Source organism: Heteronotia binoei, chromosome 9 (assembly GCF_032191835.1).
Source record: "Heteronotia binoei isolate CCM8104 ecotype False Entrance Well chromosome 9, APGP_CSIRO_Hbin_v1, whole genome shotgun sequence".
Lineage (NCBI taxonomy): Eukaryota > Metazoa > Chordata > Lepidosauria > Squamata > Gekkonidae > Heteronotia > Heteronotia binoei.
Genome location: NC_083231.1, coordinates 9,410,306 through 9,435,988, shown reverse-complemented (window position 1 = coordinate 9,435,988; position 25,683 = coordinate 9,410,306). Strand labels below are relative to the sequence as shown.

General features: G+C 48.3%; 1 protein-coding gene across 2 annotated transcripts in view; it reads right to left on the bottom strand.

Moving 5' to 3' along the window:
* Positions 1-15,777, bottom strand: part of CCDC149 (coiled-coil domain containing 149) — a 113,600-nt gene extending 97,823 nt beyond the window's left edge. For both annotated transcript variants that reach the window (XM_060246220.1, XM_060246221.1), the window contains exon 1: positions 15,578-15,777. In XM_060246220.1, the coding sequence (XP_060102203.1) occupies positions 15,578-15,625 (48 nt within the window). In that variant the 5' untranslated portion in view covers positions 15,626-15,777. The remainder of the gene's footprint in view (positions 1-15,577) is intronic.
* Between the last annotated feature and the right edge of the window lie 9,906 nt (positions 15,778-25,683).

The following is a 25,683-nucleotide window of genomic DNA, read 5'->3' as shown; positions in this document are numbered from 1 at the left end:
GCTAGATGGCCATCGGACAGCAATGAGGATCCTATGAGTTTAGGGGGAGGTGTTTGTGAGTTTCCTATATTGTGCAGGGGGTTGGACTAGATGACCCTAGAGGTCCCTACCAACTCATATGATTCTATTAGGATTCTAAATGGGTCAGGGTCTTGGGAATGTTGCAAAAGCAGAAAATGGCAGGCAGTCAGGCAGAGAGATGACCCCAAAAGGAGAAGCAGCTCAGCACGGGGGGAGGGGGTTTAAATATGCATGGAGAGCAGGGCAGTAAAGTCACCTCGGCTCCCCAAGAATGGACCAATACCCCCAAGACAAAGTATGCAAGAAGCCTGCAAAAGGAGAAGTAGTTCAGTGCGGAGTGGGAATTGCTATGGAGAGCTGGGCAGGAAGATCATGCTACTCCCCAGGACTGGAATTGTTATGTATTGCGTTGTACTGGGGTCTTGTTGCCTGAGCTTGAGACAGGCACTCCTTGCAAACCAGGATCTTGAAGCGTGGAAGAACTGGCCAATCAGGATGCTAGGCATGTAACAACTTGTAACAAAGAGATGTAAATGAAGGATTCTGGAGTGAGCCAATAGGAGTAACTGTCCCCTGCTAGGGGGGCATGGTTAACCATGGCCAGAGTGTATATGATGAGTTATATGCTTGCGCTGTTTGTGACTGCTTCTTCTTGCAATAAAGTGTTCTTGGTTGATTCAGAGCTGGCTTTACAAGAAGAATGATTTTTTTATTCTAAGAGCAGGGACTCTACCATTGATATTATCCTTTCCTGCCCTGCCCAGTTTCACATCTTCAACCATCATGAGCAGACACTTAACACTGCTGATAAATAGATGATTGAGTAACGTTGCAGAGAGGGGCCCTCTAAATATTTCAGAAAGCGGTACGAGAACAAGCGAGGCGTTATTGCGCACAATGGCACACTGCGACATTGTGGCATTTTGTCGGGGTTTTGGTTTTAAGTTTGTTTACTTTCTAATGTTCAGTCTCCAAGCACTTAACGCAGAGGACCGCTTGTCCTGGACAAAAATAATGACGCACGGTTTAACTGCTGCCTATTCTGTTTGTGGGACGCACCAACAGCAAAAGTTCCGGAGGCTCATTAAATAGCTTTCAAACCCAAGTTTATCATTTTTATTTGTATTTTTAAACACAGAGGGTTGCGCGCTTTCTTTCAGTCCGTGCGAAAGAAATCGTTTCCCACAGCGGCCTCTAAACTCGCATCCACCACCAATTTTCTCAACAATAAGCAGACAGTAATTGCTACAAGCCCCATAATCAGTAAAGACAGATTTATTATGCTACTTGCTTGAACTGCCTCTCAGGCCACTAACTGCTTTAAACCGCAGAGAGTGAGAAAGTGTTGTTGTTTTTTTACAGGAGGGCAAATTCCCTCCTCTCCATGTTCAAACAGTCGCTATTTGCCCGTGGCTATTTTTAGGGACAGATCTGCTTAAAACTCATTAACTCCCGGGTAGAAATGACCTCATAATCTGATGAAGCCAGGACATTCGTCAAGGTTTTAAATGCTTTCCCTGTAATAAATGAAAGAGACAAGTGCATCACAGGCTGTTTAGAACTAGTACGGCAGCAACTTGGTCCCAAAACTTTCTTCCTTTTTTGGGCTGTCAGGAGTGTCAAACATGCGGCCCAGGGGCCAAATCAGGCCTTTGGAGGGCTCCTATGCCCCCAAGCAACTGTTGTCATCTGCTTCCTTCTCCCTCTCTCTTGCTTCCTTCTGTGTCTCAACTTGCCTTGCCAGGCTTCCTCAATCACACAGGAGCTACAGAGCAAAGCCTCTATTTTCTCCATTGGCTGAGGCTCCTCCCTTGGGGAGGGAGGGATAGCTTGCTTTGCCAGGCTCTCTCAGTTGCACAGCAGAGCTACCGAGCCAAGTCTCTCTTCCTTCTATTGGCTGCAGCTCCGTCCCCTGCGGAAGGAGGGAAAGAACCAGAGATTCCTTTGCCCGGTTCCCTGGATCCCATGGGAGAGATGCAAAGAAAGCACCTGTAAGGCCAACGAGTGCTAACATCTGAAGCATGTTTTCTTTTAAACTTTCAAAAAACATCTTTGTGCTTATCTGTGTCCTTTATAAAGCTTATATCTCCGCTACCTGGCATTACATTTTGTGACGTACATGGCCCGGCCCGACAAGGTCTCATTTATGTCAGATCCGGCTCTCATAACAAATGAGTTCTACACTCCTGACCTACATCAACATCATCATATTGAAACATAATGCGTGAGTCTGACTAAAGCAAAAAATTACAAACATGGATCTCAGCAGAGATGGCCGAGTCCGGCTGCATCTCCCTGTTCTGTGGATGTTGGTGGCAAACGTGAGTTTTTTGCTACAAGATGCAGCTCAGCTGAAGGGATAAATGTTGGAGTGAGCAGCTCAGCGTGCCCGGACACTGGGGGGTGCTACATCACTCTATGTCAGCTAAAATGTGGCTCGGGAGCCACATGTGGCTCTTTCACACATATTGTGCAGCTCTCGAAGCCCCCACCACCTTGTCAGCCTGCTTGGAGAAGACTTTTGTCTCCTTAAATCACTTCTCCAAGCCAAGCCAGCCGGCAGCCTGGAAAATACATTTAAAGTGGCTTTCTTTCCTCTTCTCCCCTCCATTAATTTTCCTTCCTCCCTCCCTCAGTTCTCAAACATCTGATGTTTATTTTATGTGACTCTTACACTAAGCAAGTTTGGCCACCCCTGTTCTATATGCATGAGCCCCGTGGCACAGAGTGGTAAAGCTGCAGTACTGCAGTCAAAGCCCTCTGCTCATGACCTGAGTTCGATCCCAGCGGAAGCTGGTTCAGGTAGCCGGCTCCAGGTTGACTCAGCCTTCCATCCTTCCAAAGTCAGTAAAATGAGTCCCCAGCTTGCTGGGGAGAAAGTGTAGATGACTGGGGAAGGCAATGGCAAACCACCCCGTAAAAAGTCTGCCGTGAAAACGTTGTGAAAGCAACGTCACCCCAGAGTTGGAAACGACCGGTGCTTGCACCTTTACCTTTTTGTTCTATGTGTATAGTGCTGTCTCCCTAAACAGGATGCCTCTCTTTGTCTTAACCTGGGAGCTGCCCATTCCTTTCTCTCTTTGTCTTCTCACTCTCTATTCACATGGCCTTCCATGGAGACACAAACATCCCACACGCGTGACGCCAGATTAACTGGCCAGTTGAGATAGGCAAAGCATTCTTTCGATTAGGTTTCTTTCTCTTCTTTCGACTACAACCTGAATGTGAACTGGATCTACCTGAATAAACGTAAGTTTACCCTTTTCTATAATTGGGCAAACTCTGCTTCATTAACCAAATATTCCAATACACACTACCTTTCTGGCTGTTACACAACTACTGTTACATTTAATAACTTGACCTTTCGGTTTTAACGCTGTAGTGAATTAATTGAAAAGGAAAACTTATATGCCAACTTTCTTAAGCGGCAGCTACAGACCCAAGCCTTCAAACAAGAACCATTTCCCCGAAGAGCTCATAAAGTTAAATCATCTAATGCAAAACAAGTTTGAAACCAGGGCTCCTGCATTCTGAGGTTAAGTTTTATCACAGTGACATCAAGTGCCGGCTCTTTAAGCTAGCAGAACTGTTAGAGGAACGCAACCACTGGAAAGAAACCCAGAGAACAACTTAGGCACCACTCAGAAGTAAATCTCAATAAATTAGGTTTCTATACGGAGCAGAGGTCCATCAGTGGCTATTAAAAAAGTAAAGGTAGTCCCCCATGCAAGCACCAGTCGTTTCTGACTCTGCAGTGATGTTGCTTTCACAATGTTTTCACTGCAGACTTTTAGCGGAGTGGTTTGCCATTGCCTTCCCCAGTCATCTACACTTTCCCCGCAGCAAGCTGGGTACTCATTTTACCGACCTCGGAGGGATGGAAGGCTGAGTCAATCTGAGCCGGCTACCTGAAACCAGTTTCTGCCAGGATCAAACTCAGGTGTTGAGCAGAGAGTTCAGACTGCAGTACTGCAGCTTTACCACTATGCGCCATGGGGTTCTTAGCCACAGCGTACTGTTGGAACTCTGTCTGGGGCAGTGATGCTCTGTATTCTTGGTGCTTGGGAGGGGCAAAAGTGGGAGGGCTTCTAGTGTCCTGGCCCCGCCGGTGGACCTCCTGATGGCACCTGGGGTTTTTTGGCCTATGTTACACAGAGCGTTGGATTAGATGGGCCATTGGCCTGATCCAACATGGCTTCTCTTATGCTCTTATGTCTGGGGCAGTGATGCTCTGTATTCTTGGTGCTTGGGCGGGGGGGAACAACAGTGGGAGGGCTTCCAGTGTCTTGGCCCCACTGGTTGACCTCTTGATGGTTCCTGGGATTTTTGGGCCACTGTGTGACACAGAGTGTTGGACTGTACGGGCCACTGGCCTGATCCAACTTGGCTTCTCTTATGTTCTTATAAATGCCTTTAGGAGGTACATGCAGCCTAGGCACATTTACTTGGGAGTAAGCCCCAGTGAACACAACAAAACATATTTTCAAGAAAACATGGTCAGGATCTGAACGTGATCCCCACCCTAGTTGCAGATGCCTACAGGAGCAAAGAAAACCAAAGGATGCAGTTCTTGCCTTCCATCCCACATCCCCAGCTACACTTTTCTCTGATTACCTGACTGCAAGAGGTAAATTGTTTACCATTTAGAATTCTGTAGATCTATAGTTTAGCTAGGGTGTTTTGCACAAGGAGTTTGCACAAGAGAGAAAGACCTTTTCTGCATATGTTTCTCTCCCCCCCTCTCCCCCCTTTATGGCACTATACTTCTTCAGTTTATCCTCTGATTTCTACACACATTTTGGTGCCTTTGGTTTTTAATTTTGTTCCTTTCCCTGCAGTTTTTTTCTGATTCTTTTTATACCACTTTTACTCTGATCTTTTTCCAGAAGTTGGTTCCATTTTTTTTAAAGTGCTAAAATATCAAAGTATTAGTAGACCATTTTAACAACAGGCTTAGTTGGTTTTCTGAATTCCCAAATTTCATTTTTTTAAAAGTAAGTCTCTATCCTCTCCTCTTTTGGAGACAGAAGGAAAAAGGCATGTCTCTGCAAGGGACTTTTTAATATGAAACCTGGGAATTTTAGAGAACCTGCTAAGCCTACTGTTACAACAGTCTAGTGACATATCAATATTTTTGTGTTGCTTTATTAAAAAGGGGAAGGGTGCTGTGACAACGCTGATGCCGCCAATGACAACAGCAGTCTCCCTTGCAAAACCTCATTATTGAAGGTACAAGCAGAATAAAACAGACTGACTCCACCATTGTGAAAATGCAGGGGGAAGACAGAGGTGCAGAAGAACTGTGCTCAAAGCAGGGGTGGAATTCTAGCAGGAGCTCCTTTGCATATTAGGCCACACACCCCTGATGTAGCCAATCCTCCAAGAGCTGACAAGGCTCTTCTTCGTAAGCTCCAGGAAGATTGGCTACATCAGGGGTGTGTGGCCTAATATGCAAAGGAGTTCCTGCTAGAATTCCACCCCTGGCACAAACTAAGTCCAGTGCCTGTGGATCAACTGCCAGGAAAATCAGGGGTAACTTGAGCATGTGGGAAAGAGAGCACGCAATACAATTTATATTGCTCCAAACAGGAACCCACAAAGACTGCACAGGGAGAGGAAGGGGAAAACCCGCTCCCTTTCTATTCCTCACCCTTCCTCTCCTTGATTTACCTTCCCCACCACCCTCAACCAAATGGGCCACTCAAACAGGTACCAGAAGAACAAATCGGCGGTTTCCAGGGCCAATGAGTTCTGGAGTCATTTGGCAGAGCACACAGTACAAACAGTTCTGGTAGATGTAATGCTGTGTTATAAAGAGAAATGGCTATAAATTTTGATTTGTCAAAAAAAACCCACAAAACCCCAACAACCCTGCTCCTAGCAGTTGGCACCCAAGTCCAGGTGTAGTTCTGTCTCCATTTGCCAAACAACTCCCCCCGCCCCATCACTGACAAAAGCCGAAAGATTAAGGTGGGTGCAAAAAAAAGACCAGCAAAGCTACACGGAGACTTGAGGTTCTTCGAAGACTTCAGCATCTGCCTCTGTTAGCTGACTTTGCCACCGTCCGACAGGCACAATATGCTCAAGAAAACCAGTCAGACAAGAACGCCATCTTAGTCTCTACCGTTACTCTGCAATCTTAGATTTTATATATTTTAAACTGGTTTTTTGACTTTGATTGTTTTTATGATGTAACCCGCCCTGAGCCTGTTTTACGGGAAAGGTAGAAATCTAAATAAATAAATTTAGACTAGAAATCTAAATAAATAAATAAACGCTTGCCAAACAACTCCCCCCCCCCCCCCCGGCAATCATTAACTTAAAAACAGAAAGATGGTGGGTGCAAAAAAGACCAGCAAAGCCACACTGAAACTTGAAGATAGATCCCCGTAGGCAGCCGTGTTGGTTTGAAGCAACAGAACAAAGAAGTGGACAAATGCCCCTTTAAGACCAACTAAGTTTTATTTAGAATGTAAGCTTTCGTATGCTCTTCAGCAGACTTCGTCAGACAAAATGAGAATGGCAAGCAGCAATTCTTAATATAAGTGGGCAGTGTGGAATCATGGGAATGTTTTTAGCAGATCCCTATTTGGGATTCTTTTAATCTGCTAAAAACATTCCCATGATTCCACACTGCCCACTTATATTAAGTATTGCCGCTTCCATTCCCATTCTGTCTGATGAAGTCTGCTGAAGAGCATACGAAAGCTTACATTCTAAATAAAACTTAGCTGGTCTTAAAGGTGAACTTGTCTACTGTTTTGTTCTACTGAACCTTGAAGTCCTTCAAAGACTTCAGCATCTGTCTCTGTTAGCTGACTTTGCCACCGTCCGACAGACACAATACACTCAGCAAAGTCACACTGAACCTTGAAGTCCTTCAAAGACTTCAGCATCCGTCTCTGTTAGCTGACTTTGCCACCGTCCGACAGACACAATATACTCAAGAAAACCAGTCGGACAAGAACCAGATCAGCAGATAAAGCTGTTTTGTTGCACGAATTCAAACTACGCAACTCTCAAAAAGCTTACACCCCAGGAGTCTGGTGGGTCTCTAAAGTGCACCTGGGCATGAATCTAACTGTTCTATACACACCAGCTACCCTCGGAAACCAGAGAAATAAACTACTGTAATCCATAACGCAGGAACTACAGCCTGTTGCTGCGCACTCAGCATGAAGGGACGGGGGTTCCACCCACGGCAAACAAACGCAGAAATGCTTTCACAGGAGGTGAAAGCGTTCTGTGAACACAGGCCAAAACAAACAAAAGGCATCCGGAAACCTCCAAAGCACACTGCTGAACTCCGTCAACAAGCATACGCTGTCACTCCAAGACCGCTCACTTTCACCACTGACAAAAAGCGGAGCGGAGAACCAGAATTTTCCATGTTGAAAAGCTCCGTAGGCCTAGAAGGAGTTCACCTGCGCAGACAGAATATGGCAAGAGCAACGCTGGTGTGAATGGCAGTTGCAGGTAACGGGAATTCTGTCAGGGTCCTGAATCTGTGATTTCACAAACGAAGTGGGCAACACAGGCATTTTCTAAACAAGCAGAAGGGATGAAGGCCAATGTTCCCTCTAGAAGCAGGGGGTTGGCCTTCATCAGTGTTCCCTCTACGCTGAGTTAGCAGGAGCTAGCTCACAAATTTTTAGCCTCCGGCTCACACATTTTTGTCTTAGCTCAGGAAGAATAACCCTAGAGCACAATAATTTCTGCAGTAGCTCACAACTTTAATGCCAGGAGCTCACCAAGTCGCTCAGAAGACTCTGCAGTTTAGAGCAGGGGTGTCGAACTCATTTGCTATGAGGGCCAGATCTTGACCTTGTCGGGCCGGGTCGTGTGTGTCATAAAATGTAATGCCAGGTCAGGGAAATATACATTTTTTAAAGGACACAGACAAACACACACAGAGAGCCTAATCCACCTCACTGGCTTGCTGAGCCTCAACCAACGGAAGAGAGGCTTGGCTCAGTAGCTCTGCTGTGTGATTGAGAGAGCCTAACAAAGCTAGCTCTCTTCTTCCCCAAGAGAGGAGCTTCGCCCACTTCTTCCCCAAGAGAGGAGCTTTGCTCTGTACCTCCTGTGTGACTGAGCAAGCCTGAAAAGCCTGAAAAAGCAAGCTGAGATGTGGAAGGAAGCAAGAGAGAGGGAGAAGGAAGCAAATGACAGTGAGTTGCTTGTGGGCCTGATAGGAGCCCTCCGGGGGCCTGATTCAGTTCCCGGGCCACATGTTTGACACCCCTAACCTAGAGTAACGGCTCCAAAGGCTCCCTTCTTCTCCTGACGTGCCTGTCGACGTTATGGGTCGCATTTCGCAGAGATGCTTGATCACAGAGCCATTCTGCAAATTCAATCTTTTGACATCAAAATGAAGACTTCTTGCATTCGCAAAAGCTCAATACGGACCCAAGGCAGAACACTCTGGCTTTAGACTGCTCAGGTTAGCAAGGAAAGCTGAGCATCAGGTCAAGGGTGGGCCATAGCTGCCAGATGGAGGGACAGGGTTGGCAGGCCTCTGGAAGACCCCACCAGAAGACTCAAGGGGAGTTTGGGGTCCAGGACCATGCAGCAGGGGGGATCAGCTGGTCTGAGAGGCCAAATGAGAGACAAGACCCCAAACACAGAGAGAAGCCTTTTTGCACTTCCTCTGAGTGGTTTGTCCCATATAGGGATCCGGACTCTGCACTGGCTGCCAATAATATACCGAGTTCGGTACAAGGTGCTGGTTATTACCTTTAAAGCCCTATATGGCCTAGGACCTGCCTACCTTAGGGACCGTCTCTCCCCACATGTTCCCCAGAGAGTACTGAGATCGGGATCTCAAAATCTGCTTGTTATCCCCGGGCCAAAGGAGGCCTGCCTGCAGTCCACCAGGGACAGGGCCTTCTCCATAACGGCTCCTTTCTGGTGGAACCAACTGCCGGAAGAGGTGAGGCCCTGCGAGACCTTGGTCGGTTCCGCGGGGCCTGTAAGACAGCCCTCTTCCGGCTGGCTTATAATTAACTGGCATTGGAAGCTGAGTGTAGTTCTGATAGACCGGCGTTATATGTTTTATATGTTTTATTATTCTACTGTTTTAATTATGTAAGATGTTTTAAATTCAAATTCTGTTAGATTTTTATGTGTTGTGAGCCGCCCTGAGCCACTTCGGTGGGAAAGGCGGGATATAAATAAACTTGAACTTGAACTGTTCCCTGAAGACCCTAGAAAGGGAATGCAGCTTCTAAAGCAGGGGTGTCAAACATGCGACCCAGGGGCCAAATCAGGCCCCCGAAGGGCTCATATTAGGCTCCCGAGCAACTGGTTGTCATCTGCTTCCTTCTCCCTCTCTCTTGCTTCCTTCTGTATCACAGCTTGCTTTGCAAGGCTTGCTCAATTGCACAGGAGCTGCAGAGCAAAGCCTCTATTTTCTCCACTGGCTGAGGCTCCTCCCTTAGGGAGGAAGGGGGGGAGAGGACTAGCTTGCTTTGCCAGGCTCTCTCAATTGCACAGCAGAGCTACTGAGCCAGGCCTCTCTTCCTTCTATTGGCTGAGGCTCCTCCCCCTCCTGCTCCCCTGGAGAAGGAAGGAAAGAGCCAGAGCTTTCTTTGCCCAGTGCCCTGGATCCCATGGGAGAAATACAAAGAAAGTGCCTTTAAAACCAAGTGCTAACGTTTTAAGGTTTTTCTTTTTAAAAAAATCTTATAATTGTGAGAGCCAGTTTGGTGTAGTGCTTAAGTGTGTGGAAGAAACTGGTTTGATCCCTCAGTTCTTCACTTGCAGCTGCTGGAATGGCCCTGGGTTAGCCATAACTATCAAAGAGGTTGTCCTTAAAAGGGCAGCTTCCAGGGCAGCTCTCTCAGCTCCAACTACCTCGCAGGGTGCTTGTTGTGGGGGAGGAAGAAGAAGGAGATTGTGAGCCTCTCTGAGACTCTTGAGTGGAGGGCAGAATATAAACCCAATGTCTTCGTCGTCTGTGTCCTATATAAAGTTTATGTCTCTGCTATCTAATTTTAAATAGGTGCACACATGGCCTGGTCCTTTATGTCAGATTCGGCCCTCATAATAAATGATTTCAACACCCCTGCCCTAAAGCTTCAGGCCAAGCCCTGCAATATGGCAACGCACTCAAAAAAGATTACAAGTTTTTAGCTGTGTGAAGCAAAGGCCACCCCACAAGACGCACATCACATCCACAATGGCCCCCGTTTCACTGCAAATTTGTAGGTCCTTTTGACTCTTAATCCAAACTTTCTTTGTTTCACTGTTTGCCATATCTTTCCTCTGCCTGAGTTACACGCAAAACTACAGTTTAGGGTCTCAGACTATGAACAGCCGCTAAGCAAAATAATTAGTAATAATTACTGACCTGGGGGGGAGCTGTGGAGATCCCCTGGACTTATAGCTCATCTCCAGACTACAGAGCTCAGTTTCTCTGGAGATAATTGGTGTTTTAGAGGGTGGCCTATATGGTTTTGTACCCCCCTGACCTCCCCAGGCCCCATCCCCAAATCTCCAGGAGTTTCTGTTGGGATTAGCAAATCTGCAACACTTCAGTAATTATAGAGTTAATCCTGTTGTTATTGTTAGTCAACAGGAAGTCACGTGTTTACTGTAACCTATCTGTTAGCTAGAGAGAAAGCGCCCCCCCCCCCCAAGTCTATAAGAGATCTTAGTTAAATGACCAGTAATTAAGTGTTGTGATCGGAAATCGATGTATTGCCTATTCTGCATTTTATGGCATCTCTTCTTCCCTTTCTCTAAGTTTGGAGAAGAGAAGCCATTCCTAGCTTTGTTCTCAAGCTGTGAACATGTAGGAAGTTAGTGCCTGTTATTTTTTCCCCAGTTTACTCTTCTCTGTAGTTTTAAGTAAAGCAATCATATTCTTTTAAACGCACACATGATCTCTGTGTATTCTCTGCTGTGCTACTCATTTCTAACTCTGCTATAAATAATATTTTTCTCTAAGAATACCCAACAGTTTCCCAGCCTGGTCCTCCCCCATTTGTGACCAGGGAAGACCTGGTGACTCTAGACAGGTGGCTAGGTTCTGTCCCCAGGTTTATAAAGAACGCAAAAAGCAAGACAAATAGGCCAAACTGTAAATCTTCTAACAAATTTTAAAATGACTTTTTAAAATGGTTTAAAGGGTTAAATAATCATCTTTTACATTCTTTTTTTTACAGTTACAACCCTCAAGTCATCAAATTTTAACATGCAGATTCTTTGTGGGACTTTTTATAAGGTACTTTTAAGGTTGTTCTAGATCAGAGGTCCCCAACCCCTGGTCCGTGGACCGGTACGGTACTGGTCTGTGTCCTGTTAGCAACCGGGCTGTGAGTTGTATAATTATTTTGTTATATATTACAATGTAGTAATAATAACAATAAGACGACATTGGATTTATATCCTGCCCTCCACTCCGAATCTCAAGAGTGGCTCACAATCTCCTGTACCTTCCTCCCCCACAACAGACACCCTGTGAGGCGGGGCTGAGACAGTTCTCCGAGAAGCTGCCCTTTCAAGGACAACTCTGCGAGAGCTACGGCTGACCCAAGGCCATTCCAGCAGCTGCAAGTGGAGGAGTAGGAAATCAAACCCGGTTTCCCCAGATAAGAATCTGCACACTTAGCCACAACAACAAAATAAAGTGCACAATTGTATCATCCCAAAACCATCACCCCTCCTCCCCCAGTCCATGGAAAAACTGTCTTCCACAAAACCGGTCCCTGGTGCCAAAAAGGTTGGGGACCACTATCCTAGGTGACTAAAATGTTCTGGTCAATGACTGTAACAATAAACTGAACTGAACCAACTCTAGCCTCCGCAAGCCTTCAGCTAGCCTGGCTAATGTTCCTCACCAACCTCCCCACGGCCTCCGTTTCGCTCTTCAGATGTCAGCTCTTCTAAGCAGAAACACTCATATACTTCGCTATGACACATTGAAACATATGCTCCAGAAATGCCACCTCCTCCAGAACATGTGTGGCTCCCGGGCAGGGCTTACGGGTCTATCCTGCCACTAGCACTGCACAGATGGCATTTGGTCACGGACAAGACAACAGGTGCTCACTACTAGTTTATCTTGATTTCAGTAAGTCCTTTGATAAAGTTCCACATACTATCCTTGTTGACAAGTTGGTAAAATGTGGTTTGGATCCTGTTACCGCTAGGTGGATCTGTAACTGGTTGACAGGTCGCACCCAAAGAGTGCTTGTGAATGGTTCCCCTTGGAGAGGAGTGACCAGCGGAGTGCCTCAAGGATCTGTCCTGGGACCTGTTTTGTTCAACATCTTTATCAATGATTTGGATGAAGGAACAGAGGGAATGCTTATTAAGTTTGCCGATGATACTAAATTGGGAGGAGTTGCAATCACAGAAGAAGACAAAAACAGGATACAGGATGACCTTGACAGGCCGGAAAACTGGGCTAAAATCAAAATGAATTTTAACAGGGATAAATGTAAAGTTCTGCATTTAGGTAGGAAAAATCCAATGCATGGTTATAGGATGGGGGAGACTTGTCTTAGCAGTAGTATGTGCGAAAAGGATCTAGGGGTCTTAGTAGATCATACGCTGAACATGAGTCAGCAGTGTGATGCGGTGGCTAAAAAGGCAAGTGCAATTGTGGGCTGTATCAACAGAAGTATAGTGTCCAGATCACGTGACGTGATGGTATCGCTTTACTCTGCTCTGGTAAGACCTCGCCTGGAGTATTGTGTTCAGTTTTGGGCACCACATTTTAAGAAGGATATAGACGAGTTGGAAGGGGTCCAGAGGAGGGCGACGAAGATGATGAGGGGTCTGGAGACCAAGTCCTATGAGGAAAGGTTAAAGGGGATGGGCATGTTTAGCCTGGAGGGGCAGCGGCTGAGAGGTGATATGATCACCATCTTCAAGTACTTGAAGGGCTGTCATATAGAGGATGGTGTGGAATTGTTTTCTGTGGCCCCAGAAGGTAGGACCAGAACCAGTGGGTTGAAATTAAATGAAAAGAGTTTCCAGCTCAACATTAGGAAGAACTTCCTGACCATTAAGAGTGATCCCTCAGTGGAACAGGCTTCCTCAGGAGGTGGTGGGCTCTCCTTCCTTGGAGGTTTTTAAGCAGAGGCTAGATGGCCATCTGACAGCAATGAGGATCCTGTGAATTTAGGGGGAGGTGTTTGTGAGTTTCCTGCATTGTGCAGGGGGATGGACTAGATGACCCTAGAGGTCCCTTCCAACTCTATGATTCTATAGTGTCCCCTCTAAGCCAGGGGTGTCAAACTCATTTGTTATGAGGGTCAAATCTGACATAAACGAAGCCTTGTCGAGCTCGGCCATTTTAGTCCGGGCCATAGGTGTACCTATTTAAGATTAGTAGCAGAGATATAAACTTTATAAAGGATGCAGACAAACACAACTAAAGGGGGTTTAAAAAAAAAACTTAAAACATCCTTAAGCATTAGCACTCGTTGATTTTGATTTACAGGTGCTTTCTTTGTATTTCTCCCATGGGATCCAGGGAACTGGGCAAAGGGCTGCCAGAACTCATTTGTTATGAGGGCCGGATCCAACATAAATGTGACCTTGTTGAGCCAGGTCAGGAGCACTATAAAATATAATGCCAGGTAGTGGTGATATAAACTTTATAAAGGACACAAACACAACGATTTTTAAAACTTTAAAACATCAGCACCCATTGGCCCCAAAGGCGCCTTCTTTGTATCTTTCCCATGCGATCCAGGGAACTGGGCAAAGGAAGGCTCTTTCCTTCCCCAGGGACCGGGAGGGGAGGAGCCTCAGCCAATAGAAGGGAAGAGAGGCTTGGCTCAGTAGCTCTGCTGCGCAATTGAGAGAGCCTGGCAAAGCAAGCTCTCCCTCCCCCTTCCTCCCCAAGGGAGAAGACTCATCCAATGGAGAAAATAGTTTTTGCTCTGTAGCTCCTGTGTGATTGACTAAGCCTGGCAAAGCAAGCTGTGATGCAGAAGGAAGCAAGAGAGAGGGAAAAGAAAGTAGACAACAGCCAGTGGCTTGGGGGCCTGATAGGAGCCCTCCAGGGGCCTGATTCGGCCCCCAGGCTGCATGTTCAACAGTCCTGCTCTAAACCGAGTTAGTGTGAGCTAGCTCATGGTTTTTCAGCCTCCAACTCATACATTTTTGTCTTCGCTCAGGAAGAAAGGCCCCAGAGCACGCCCACTGATGCAGCCGCTCGCCACCTTAATGCCAGTCGCTCACAAAGTGGAATTCTTGCTCACAAGACCCCCCAGCTTCGAGGGAGCATCCCAGCCCAAGGAGTTCGTGCAGCTGAATGCTGAGCCAAGAAACCCTAGGCCAGGGGTGGGCAAACTTGCTTAACGTAAGAGCCCCACAGAATCAATGTCAGATGTTTGAGAGCCACAAGACACGAACATCAGAGGCTGGAGGGAGGGAGGAAATAGACGGAGGGCAGGGAGGAGGGAGGGAGAGCTGGGAAGAAAGCAACTCTAACTTTAAATGCATTCTCCAAGCCACCGGCTGGCTCGGCTCGGAGAAGCGATTTAAAGAGAAACGCCTTCTTCGCCAAGCCGCACGATCCGTGCGAAAGAGCCACAGAGGGCTCCTGAGCCTCAGTCTGGCCGCCCCTGTGCCCTAACTTGGGGAAGCCCCCTAGGGTTGCCAATCCCCAGGGGGGGGCAGGGGATCCCCCGGTTTGGAGGCCCTCCCCCCGCTTCAGGGTCATCAGAAAGCGGGGGGAGGGGAAGGAAATGTCTGCTGGGAACTCTATTATTCCCTATGGAGATTTATTCCCATAGAAAATCATGGAGAATTGACCCGCGGGTATCTGGGGTTCTGGGGGGGCTGTTTTTTGGGGTAAAGGCACCAAATTTTCAGTAGAGCATCTAGTGCCTCTCCCCAAAATACCCCCCAAGTTTCAAAAAGATTGGACCAGGGGGTCCAATTCTACGAGCCCCAAAAGAAGGTGCCCCTATCCTTCATTATTTCCTATGGAAGGAAGGACTTGGAAAGGTGTGCCGTCCCTTTAAATGTGATGGCCAGAACTCCCTTTGGAGTTCAATGATGCTTGTCACAGCCTTGATCTTGGCTCCACCCCCCCCCAAAGTCTCCTGGCTCCACCCCCAAAGTCTCCTGGCTCCACCCCCAAAGTCCCCAGATGTTTCTCGAATTGGACTTGGCAACCCTAAAGCCCCCGTTTGCATTCAGCGGCCTCAGCAAAGAAGCCTCGGAAGCAACACAACAGCGAAGCCTTCGGGAGTTTCCCTCCCGCTGCAGCAAAGGCGCAGAGAACTGCCACGGGAGCCCGGCGGGGTCCCCCTGGAACGCCCGGCGGGGCCTGCCCGTGCGTAAAAGCGCACCAACCCCTCGCTCCCGCGCTGGAGACGCCGGCAAGGAGGGGCTCCCCGCAGAGCGCACATCCCGGCCTCTCCAGCTGCAGGCCGGGCTCCCTCCCTCCCAGCGCGCACCAGAGGCCGGCACCGCCTCGCCAAGCCCGGGGGAGAGGAGGAGGAGGAGGAGCCGGGCCGCAGCCTCCCTCCCCACCCGGGCTGCGGCCTCCTGGCGCCGCTTCCCCCTGGTGGGCGCCGCCGGGGCTCACCTCGCTCACCAGCCCCTGCCAGTCGCTCTCGGTGCGCTTGGCGTTCATGGCGCGCAGCCCCCGGCCTCTCCCGCTCGCCGCCGCCGCCGCGGCTCCTCCTTCTCCGGCGGCTCTTGGCGCGACGTGGGCTTCGGCCGAGGAGGAGACAGAGGCGGAGCCCCAGCAGCCGCGGCCTCCCTCGTCGCCACCTGTCGCGCCTGCTGCCGGCCGGCCTCGGCCCCGCCGGAAGCCAGGAGCATTGGCTCGCCCCTGGCCTTCCCAACAGGCGCGTCGAGGAGGGCCCCTGAGCATGTGCAAAGCGTAGACACCCGTGCAGGCGCCAACCGCAGACGTGCAGTAGCTGCTGTGGGTGTGGAGGGCTTTTGTTGTAGAAAAGGCCCAGTAGGAACTCATTTGCATATTAGGCCACACTAGGGTTGCCAAGTCCAATTCAAGAAATATCTGGGGACTTTGGGGGTGGAGCCAGGAGACTTTGGGGGTGGAGCCAGGAGACGTTGAGGCGGAGCTAGGAGCAAGGATGGGATAAGCAGAATTGAACTCCAAGGGAGTTCTGGCCATCACATTTAAAGGGACAGCACACTTTTTTAAAATGCCTTCCTTCCATAGAAAATAATGAAGGATAGGGGCACCTTCTTTTGGGGCTCGTAGAATTGGACCCCCTGGTCCAATCCTTTTGAAACTTGGGGGGTATTTTGGGGAGAGGCACTAGATGCTATACTGAAAATTTGGCACCTCTACCTCAAAAAACAGCCCCCCCCCCAGAGCCCCTGATACCCGCAGATCAATTCCCCATCATTCCCTATGGGAATTGTTCATGGAGGTGCATAATGGCTGTGGGGGAGGGGCTTCCCCCGCCGGCCAGCTGGCTGGGGGAGGGGGGAAGCCTGTAAAACCGGGGATCCCCCGCTGGGACCTGGGGATCGGGAAGCCTAGGCCACAGCCCTTGATGCCAGGCCAGCCGGAGTTGCATTCCTGTGCTTTCCTGCTCAAAAAAGCCTTGTATATATGTGTGTGTGTGTAGCAGGGCTTTTTTAGCAGGAACGCAGTTCCGGCTGTCTTGGTGTCAGGAGGTGTGGCCTAATAGGCAGATGAGTTTTTCTGGGCTTTTTCTACCAAAAAATCCTATGTGAAACAATGGTGATATCAGGGGATGTGGCCTAATATGCAAATGAGTTCCTGCTAGAGTTTTTCTACCCAAAAAGCCCCGGTGTATAGTATCTGCCTTGTAGGTAGCCTCATGGTGCAGAGGGAAACGGCTGCTTCGAGGAGCGCACCTGAGAATGTGCAAAGTGCATACACCCACGTAGGTGCAAACCCCATACATATAGTAGCTGCCGTGTGTGTGTGCATATATGTGTGTATGTATATAGTACTTGCCTTGTAGGTAGCCCTATGGTGCAGAGGGAAACGATGGCTTCGAGGAGTGCCCCCGAACATGTGCCAAATGCATACCTCTATGTAGGTGCAAACCCCATACATATAGTAGCTTCCGTGTGTTTATGTATGTATGTATATATGGTGTAGGTGGTTAAGGGTGTGGACTCTTATCTGGGAGAACCGGGTTTGATTCCCCACTCCTCCACCTGCACCTGCTGGAATGGCCTTGGGTTAGCCATAGCTCTCACAGGAGTTGTCCTTAAGAACATAAGAGAAGCCATGTTGGATCAGGTCAATGGCCCATCCAGTCCAACACTCTGTGTCACACAGTGGCCAATATGTGGGTGTATATATACATACACACACACACACCCATATACATACATACATATATACTGTGGCTAATAGCCACCGATGGACCTCTACTCCATATTTTTATCCAATCCCCTCTGGAAGCTGGCTATGCTTGTAGCCGCCACCACCTCCTGTGGCAGTGAATTCCACATGTTAATCACCCTTTGGGTGAAGAAGTACTTCCTTTTATCCGTTCTAACCCAACTGCTCAGCAATTTCACTGAATGCCCACGAGTTCTTGTATTGTGAGAAAGGGAGAAAAGTACTTCTTTCTCTACTTTCTCCATCCCATGCATGATCTTGTAAACCTCTATCATGTCACAGCAGAAACGTTTCTCCAAGCTAAAGAGCCCCAAGCGTTTTAACCTTTCTTCATAGGGAAAGTGTTCCAAACCTTTAATCATTCTAGTTGCCCGTTTCTGCACTTTTGTCCAATGCTATAATATCCTTTTTGAGGTGTGGTGACCAGAATTGTACACAGTATTCCAAGTGAGACTGCACCATCGATTTATACAGGGACATTATGATACTGGCTGATTTGTTTTCAATTCCCTTCCTAATAATTCCCAGCATGGCGTTGACCTTTTTTATTGCAATCGCACATTGTCTTGACATTTTCAGTGAGTTATCTACCGCGACCCCAAGATCTCTCTTGGTCAGTCTCTGCCAGTCCTTGAAAGGGTAGCTGCTGTGAGAGCCCTCTCAGCCCCACCCACCTCACAGGGTGTCTGTTGTGGGGGAAGAAGGGAAAGGAGATTGTAAACCGCTCTTAATCTCTGATTTAGAGAGAAGGGCGGGGTATAAATCTGCAGTTCTTCTTTGTGTGTGTGTATCTACATATATAGTACTTGCCTTGTAGGTAGCCCCATGGTGCAGAGCAATAAGGCTGCAGTCTGAGCTCTCTACTCGCAACCTGAGTTCAATCTCAGCAGAAGCTGGTTCAGGTAGCCGGCTCAAGGTTGACCCATCCTTCCAAGGTCGGTAAAACGTGTAGATGACTGGGGAAGGCAATGACAAACCATCCCATTAAAAAGTCTGCGTTGAAAAGGGACATCATCCCAGTTGGAAACAAATGGTGCTTGCACAGGGGACTACCTTTACTGAGTCAGACCCTAAGTCAGTAATTGTCTGCTCTGTGTGTGTATGGGCTTTGCACATGCTCAGGGGCACTGGCAGCAGCTCTTTAGAGGCTGAGGTGGAGGGTCTTCCACATCATCTCCTGCCTGGTCCTTTCAACTGGAGATGCCAGGGATGGAACCTGGGACCTTCTGCGTGCCAAGCAGGTGCTCTACCACTGAGCCAATGCCCCTTCCGCTTGGCTTATACTGAATCAGATCCTGGGTCCATCAGGGTCAGTATTGTCTACACAGGGGTGTCAAACATGTGGCCCGGGGGCCAAATCAGGCCCCTGGAATGCCCCTATCAGGCTAGGACTGCCAAGCTGTGCGTCTTGATTTTTTGAAAATGGTTGCTGTTGCAACTTTTTTGGAGTGTATTACATCAATTGTATTTTTGCTTTATTTTCATATTTAGTTCCAGAGGAATTAATCTCTTTTGTTGGACGAAGAATCGTATTCGAAACACGTATATTACCAGAAACGTGTCACAAACAATTCGTTTTCTGGATGAGAAACTCTGGCACCTTTATATAAGTTTTCATGTATAAATTGTTATTTTTGTACCAGTGGACTATACGTGGAATTTATTGTAATTTGAATGTATCTTCAGACATGTAATGTATACTTCTGTGTATGTACGTTCATGATATAAGTGCAAAGTGATCGGTTTTTAGGAGTAAACAAAAATAAGCATTATAGCAAACTAGTATTACTTGTGAGTAACAGTTATATGTGTTGGCAGATTTGACACTTCCAACACGGTTTTCCCCTAGTCTCCAGCTTTCCGTGTTTTTTCCCCTTTTTTGTCAAGCTCCCGATCCGGGCAGGGGTTTCCCCTCCCGGGGGGTTCCCAACCCACCGGCCTATGTCACTGGCATGATGATGTCATGCGGAAGTGATGTCGTCACGACGGCTACGTTGTGCAGCAGCCGCTCTAGGCGTTTCCGGGAAAACTCTATCGTTTTCTCGGACACTCTAGCCATTTGGGAGGGAAAACTCTATGGCAGGGGTGGCCAACGGTAGTTCTTCAGATGTTTTTTGCCTACAACTCCCATCAGCCCCAGCCATCAGCCATGCTGGCTGGGGCTGATGGGAGTTGTAGGCAAAAAACATCTGGAGAACTACCGTTGGCCACCGCTGCTCTATGGTACAACAGGTACCATAGAGTTTTCCCAGAAACGCCTAGAGTGGCACCGCGTGCATCACCATTGCGATGACATCGCTTCCACGTGACATCATTGTGTCACCTGCACACTTTGCGTGTGCGCAAAACTCCCCCGCTGCGGGACACTGGGAACTTGGTAACCTTATATCAACCTTATATGTCGCTTGCTTCTTTTTCACTCTCTTTCGCTTCCTTCTCCATAACAGCTTTGTAAAACAGTGTTATTCTGGGTGAAACGGGGTGTGGTTTGTACTGCCAATGGAATCCAGTCAGCAGAACCTCCTCAGTAAACCTTCAGGCCTTTGAGAGTCCCCTCTTACAGATCACACCAGAGAGGGCTGAAGAAGAGCAAGCAAACGAGCAAATTAATTCCATGTGCTGGCAGTAAGTGTGCTCTCCAAAATAAGTGCTAGGGATATTAATTTTTTAAAAAATCTACCCTTTCCAGCATTCCAGAGAGCATATTTGCATGCTTAAGTGTTATAAATGTGCTCATTTTCATTGCCGCAGTGCTGGTTTAAAAGACGGTGCATGGTTCACACATGAAGCCGGGTTATGCTATGCCTTTCCAGTCGGCGTGCAGGATCATCAATTGAATTCCCCACCCCGACTCTCATGGAATAAAGGTAAAGGTAGTCCCCTGTGCAAGCACCAGTCATTGCTGACTCTGGGTTGACATCGCATCACAATGTTTTCACGGCAGACTTTTTACGGGGTGGTTTGCCCTTGCCTTCCCCAGTCATCTACACTTTACTTCCAGCAAGCTGGGTACTCATTTTACCCACCTCGGAAGGATGGAAGGCTGAGTCAACCTCAAGATGGCTACCTGAACCCAGCTTCCGCTGGGATACAACTTGGGTCATGAGCAAAGCTTACCACTTTGCAGCATGGGGTTCTTCTCTCATGAAATTAACCCCCTCAATATCAGCTCAAAATGTATGTCCTGCATTCTCTCACTAGTGTGTTCACATGCTCTTGCCCCACAGAAAAAAAGAATTGTGTAGAAGTAGAAGAAGATATTGGATTTATTTCCTGCCCTTTGCTCTGAATCTCAGAGTGGTCACAATCTCCTTTACCTTCCCCCCCCCACCCCCACACAACAGACACCCTGTGAGGTGGGTGGGGCTGAGAGAGCTCTCCCAGAAGCTTCCCTTTCAAGGACAACTCCTGCGAGAGCTATGGCTGATCCAAGGCCATTCCAGCAGCTGCAAGTTGAGGAGTGGGGAATCTGCAAGTTGAGGAGTGGTTCTCCCAGAGAAGAGTCCTCACACTTAACCACCACACCAAACTAATAGAAATAAAGTGCACAATTGTATCATCCTGAAACCATCACCCCAGCCCCAGTCCGTGGAAAAACTGTCTTCCACAAAACCGATCCCTGGTGCCAAAAAGGTTGGGTACCGCTGGTGTAGTGATTAAGAGCAGTGGACTCTAAGCTGGAGAGCCGGGTTTGATTCTCCGCTCCTCCACAGGCAGACAGCTGGGTGATCTTGGGCCAGTCACAGCTCTCTCTGAACTCTCTCAGCCCCACCTACTTCACAGAGCATCTGTTGTGGGAAAAGGAAGAGAAAGGCAATTGTAAGCCACTTCAAGACTCCTTGAGTAGAGAAAAGCAGGGTAAAAAAAAACATTCCTCCTCTTCTTTTGATACAGGACCAGATTGTAAAATGTAGAATTCAGCATCCATGATTTCTGGTTCTAGAAGTTTCTCTAACTCCACAGCTTCCAAAAGGCATATAGCATCTCTAAAGGCCAAAACCAGATCTACATGTTTTTTGAGGGGGGGCAAAATTAAAAAATGATGCCCCCTTATGGACCCATTCAATCTTATGGGCTCATAGAATACAATGGACTCCATACCCAATTTGAGCCCCTTCCCTCTGGTTTCTTCCGGGGCAAGCAACCCACTCTGCCCCTCTCTGGATCCGGCCCTGCTAAAGGCCACACACCACACTCTAACCTTGTTTTCCTGGCCTACTGGTGAGGCTGTAATTTCTACCCTGTTATCTTGATTTATGATCGCTTTCAATTATCTTTATTCTCTAAGGCTCCCCTTCCCGCCTCAGCACCCTTCAGTTGAAGATAGGTAGCTCATTTTAATCCTGTTATCTATGCTGCGCACAAATTTGTTGACCTTCTTTGCTTGAGTATTAAACATGTATACCTGAGAAATAAAGATAGAGTCGTGTTTTGTAGAAAAGGCCCGGCAGGAACTCATTTGCATATTATGCCACACCCCTGATGTCCTCATTGTTTCGCACAGGGAACTGATTTACGTATCAGGCCACACCCGATGGTGACATCAAGGAGGAAACGAACGGTCCCCTGTGCAAGCACCAGTCGTTTCTGACTCTGGGGTGACGTTGCTTTCACAACGTTTTCACGGCAGACTTTTTTACGGGGTGGTTTGCCATTGCCTTCCCCAGTCTTTTACACTTCCCCCCCCCCAGAAAGCTGGGTACTCATTTTACTGACCTCAGAAGGATGGAAGGCTGAGTCAACCTTGGGCCGGCTACTTGAATCCAGCTTCTGCCGGAATCAAACTCGGGTCGTGAGCAAAGAGTTCGGACCTCAGCACAGCAGCAGTACTGCAGTACTGCAGTCCGAGCTCTCTGCTCACGACCTGAGTTCGATCCTGGCGGAAGCTGGGTTCAGGTAGCCGGCTCTAGGTTGACTCCGTCTCCCATCCTTCCGAGATCAGTAAAATGAGTACCCAGCTTGCTGGTTGGGGGAGTGGAGATGACTGGGGAAGGCAGTGGCAAACTGCCCCGTAAAAAGTCTGCTGTGAAAATGTTGTGAAAGCAACGTCACCCCAGAGTCGGAAACAACTGGTGCTTGCACAGGGGACCTTTCCTTTCCTCCTCGATGTCACCATTGTTTCGCGCAGGGCTTTTGCATATTAGGCCACACCCTCTGATGCCAAGTCAGCTGGAACTGTATTCCTGTGCATTCCTGCTTTTTAAAAAGCCCCGGATTCGTGGGTTGGTGATCAAGAGTATAAAATGCAATGATAGCTTACAGGAGCACCCAACATATCTTGCAATTACATTCGTTTTAGTATTGCATTAAAATGTTGGAAGCACCTGCTGGATCAGACCAGTGGGCCACCAGTGTGCTGTCTTACACAGCAGCCACTGAGCCCCTCTCGGCTTGGCTTCGTGAACGAAGATTTAAGAAGGGTGCAATAGTCCACGTCTGCTGCAGGCTCGCTGGTGGCTGACAAGACCAATGCGGGGCAGGCAGGTCCGGCCACAGTGGCTGCAGGGAAAAGTCTGATTTAGGGTTGGTGCTGTAGCAGTGCGATTCTTCCTCAATCTCCTTTTGTCCTCAAGACCAGCTATGCGTGCGTTCTCAAAAGAAAAGACAGCCTGGTGGACGGTGTGCCTCCATGCTTTGCGATCTGAGGCTAGGTCAGACCACTGGTGATGGTTGATGCGACAGGTGCCAAGGGATTTCTTCAAGGAGTCCTTGTACCTCTTCTTTGGTGCCCCTCTATTTCGATGGCCGGTGGAGAGTTCGCCATACAGAGCAATCTTGGGAAGGCGGTGGTTTTCCATCCTAGAAATATGCCCTGCCCAGCGCAGCTGCGTCTTCAACAGCAGTGCCTCGATGCTGGTAACCTCCGCCCACTTGAGAACTTCAGTGTTGGTCACAAAGTCACTCCAGTGGATGTTGAGGATGGTGCGAAGGCAGCACTGATGAAAGCGCTCAAGGAGTCGCAGGTGATGACGGTATAAAACCCACGATTCGGAGCCGTAGATGAGGGTTGTCATCACAACCGCTTTATAAACATTGATCTTTGTGCCTTTTTTCAGATGCTTGTTGCTCCACACTCTTTTGTGCAGTCGGCCAAAGGCACGGTTTGCCTTTGCCAGCCTGTTGTCAAGCCACTGAGCCACTCTGGAAGGGTCACCAAATTAAGCACAGAGGTCAAGGCCTTCCTCTGATGCCATTCCCAAACACTGCATTTAGAGGCTTACTGCCTCTGACTATGGAGGAGGTTCTTTTCAGACTCCCTGGCTAGTAGTCACTGATGGACCTACTCTTCATGAGCAGGCCCATCAAAGAGACCCATCACTGGCCGAGCATCTGCTTGGCGTGCAGAAGGTCCCAGGTTCTAGCTCCGGCACCTCCAGGTAAAAGGATCAGGTAGTAGGTGATGGGAAAGACTTCACCCTGAGACCCTGGAGAGCTGCTGCCAGTCTGAGTAGACAATACTGACTTTGTTGGACCCAGGGCTGGTGAAATACAAGGCAGTTTCATGTGTTCATGTGATCTCCCTTTAAAGTTGTCTATGATTGTGGTTATCATTGCATCCACTGGCAATGAATTCTCATGGAGTATTCTTTTCAATAGGATAAGCTATGGCGAACCTGGGCAGTATAATAAAAAGCAGAGACAGCCTCACCCTGCCAATAAAAGTCCGTATAGTCAAAGCGACGGTATTCCCAGTAGTCATGTATGGCTGTGAGAGCTGGACCATAAGGAAAGCTGAGTGCAGAGGAGGAAAGCAGAAGAGGACCATAAGGAAAGCTGAGTACTTTTGAGCTGTGGTGCTGGAGAAGAATCTTGAGAGTCCCTTGGACTGCAAGAAGATCCAATCAGTCAGTCCTAAAGGAAATCAGCACTGACTGTTCCCTGGAAGGTCAGATGCTGAAGCTGAAGCTCAAAGACTTTGGCCACCCAATGAGAAGGGAGCACTCCCTGGAGAAGATCCTGATGCCGGGAAAGACAGAAGGCAAATGAAGAAGGGGACGGCAAAAGATGCGATGGCTGGACAGCGTTACTGACGTAACGCTATGCAGTGTAGGGTTGTGAAAAATTATACTGGTCTTGAAGGGCCCAGAATAGTGCCTGCTATGGTAAGATACTCCAGGGAAGAAGAAGACAACGACATTGGATTTATGTTCCTCCCTCCACTCCAGAGCGACTCACAATCTCCTTTATCTTCCTCCCCCACAACAGACACCCTGTGAGGTGGGTGGGGCTAAGAGAGCTCTCACAGAAGCTGCCCTTTCAAGGACAACCTCTGCCAGAGCTATGGCTGACCCAAAGCCATTCCAGCAGCTGCAAGTGGATGAGTGTAGAATCAAACCCGGTTCTCCCAGATAAGAGTCCTCAAAACCACTACACCAAACTGGCTCAGAGAACTGTATGTGGACAAAAATGTGTTATTCCTGTTTACAAATGTGTCTTTTCAAACGAAAGCCACAGGCTGCCTCTGCAAATATTATCAAGGCCCTCAAACATGGAAATGGCCTCATCTCAAATATTTTGTTTCGCTCAGTTTGGTGTAGTGGTTAAGTATGTGGACTCTTATCTGGGAGAACCAGGCTTGATTCCCCACTCCTCCACTTGCACCTGCTGTAATGGCCTTGAGTCAGCCATAGCTCTGGCAGAGGTTGTCCTTGAAAGGGCAGCTGCTGTGAGAGCCCTCTCTGCCCCACCCACCTCACAGGGCATCTGTTGTGGGGGAGGAAGATAAAGGAGATTGTGAGCCGCTCTGAGACTCTTGAGTGGAGGATGGAATATAAATCCAAAGTCATCTTCGTCGTCTTCTTCTCAGTGACCCCCAACATGGCACCCGGCGATGTGCTTCCTAGTGCTCGCGTGAATTGAATGCTTCCAATGTTCCTTTTTGTGGGCACAGGGCTTTTTTTGTAGCAGGAACTCTTTTGCATATTAGAAGAAGAAGACCACAGATTTGTACCCCACCCTTCTCTCTGAATCAGAGACTCAGAGCGACTTACAATCTCCTATATCTTCCTCCCCCACAACAGACACCCTGTGAGGTGGGCAGGGGTGAGAGAGCTCATACAGAAACTGCCCTTTCAATGACAACTCTGCGAGAGCTCTGGCTGACCCAAGGCCATTCTAGCAGCTGCAAGTGGAGGAGTGGGGAATCAAACCCGGTTCTCCCGGATAAGAGTCCGCACACTTGACTACTACACCAAACTGGGTATCCCCCAGATATAGCCAATCCTTCAAGGGTTTGCAAGGCTCTTTGTGCAGGGCGCACTAGACGCTCCAGGAGGACTGGCTACCTCAGAGGTGTGTGGCCTGATATGTAATGCAGTTCCTGCTACAACAAA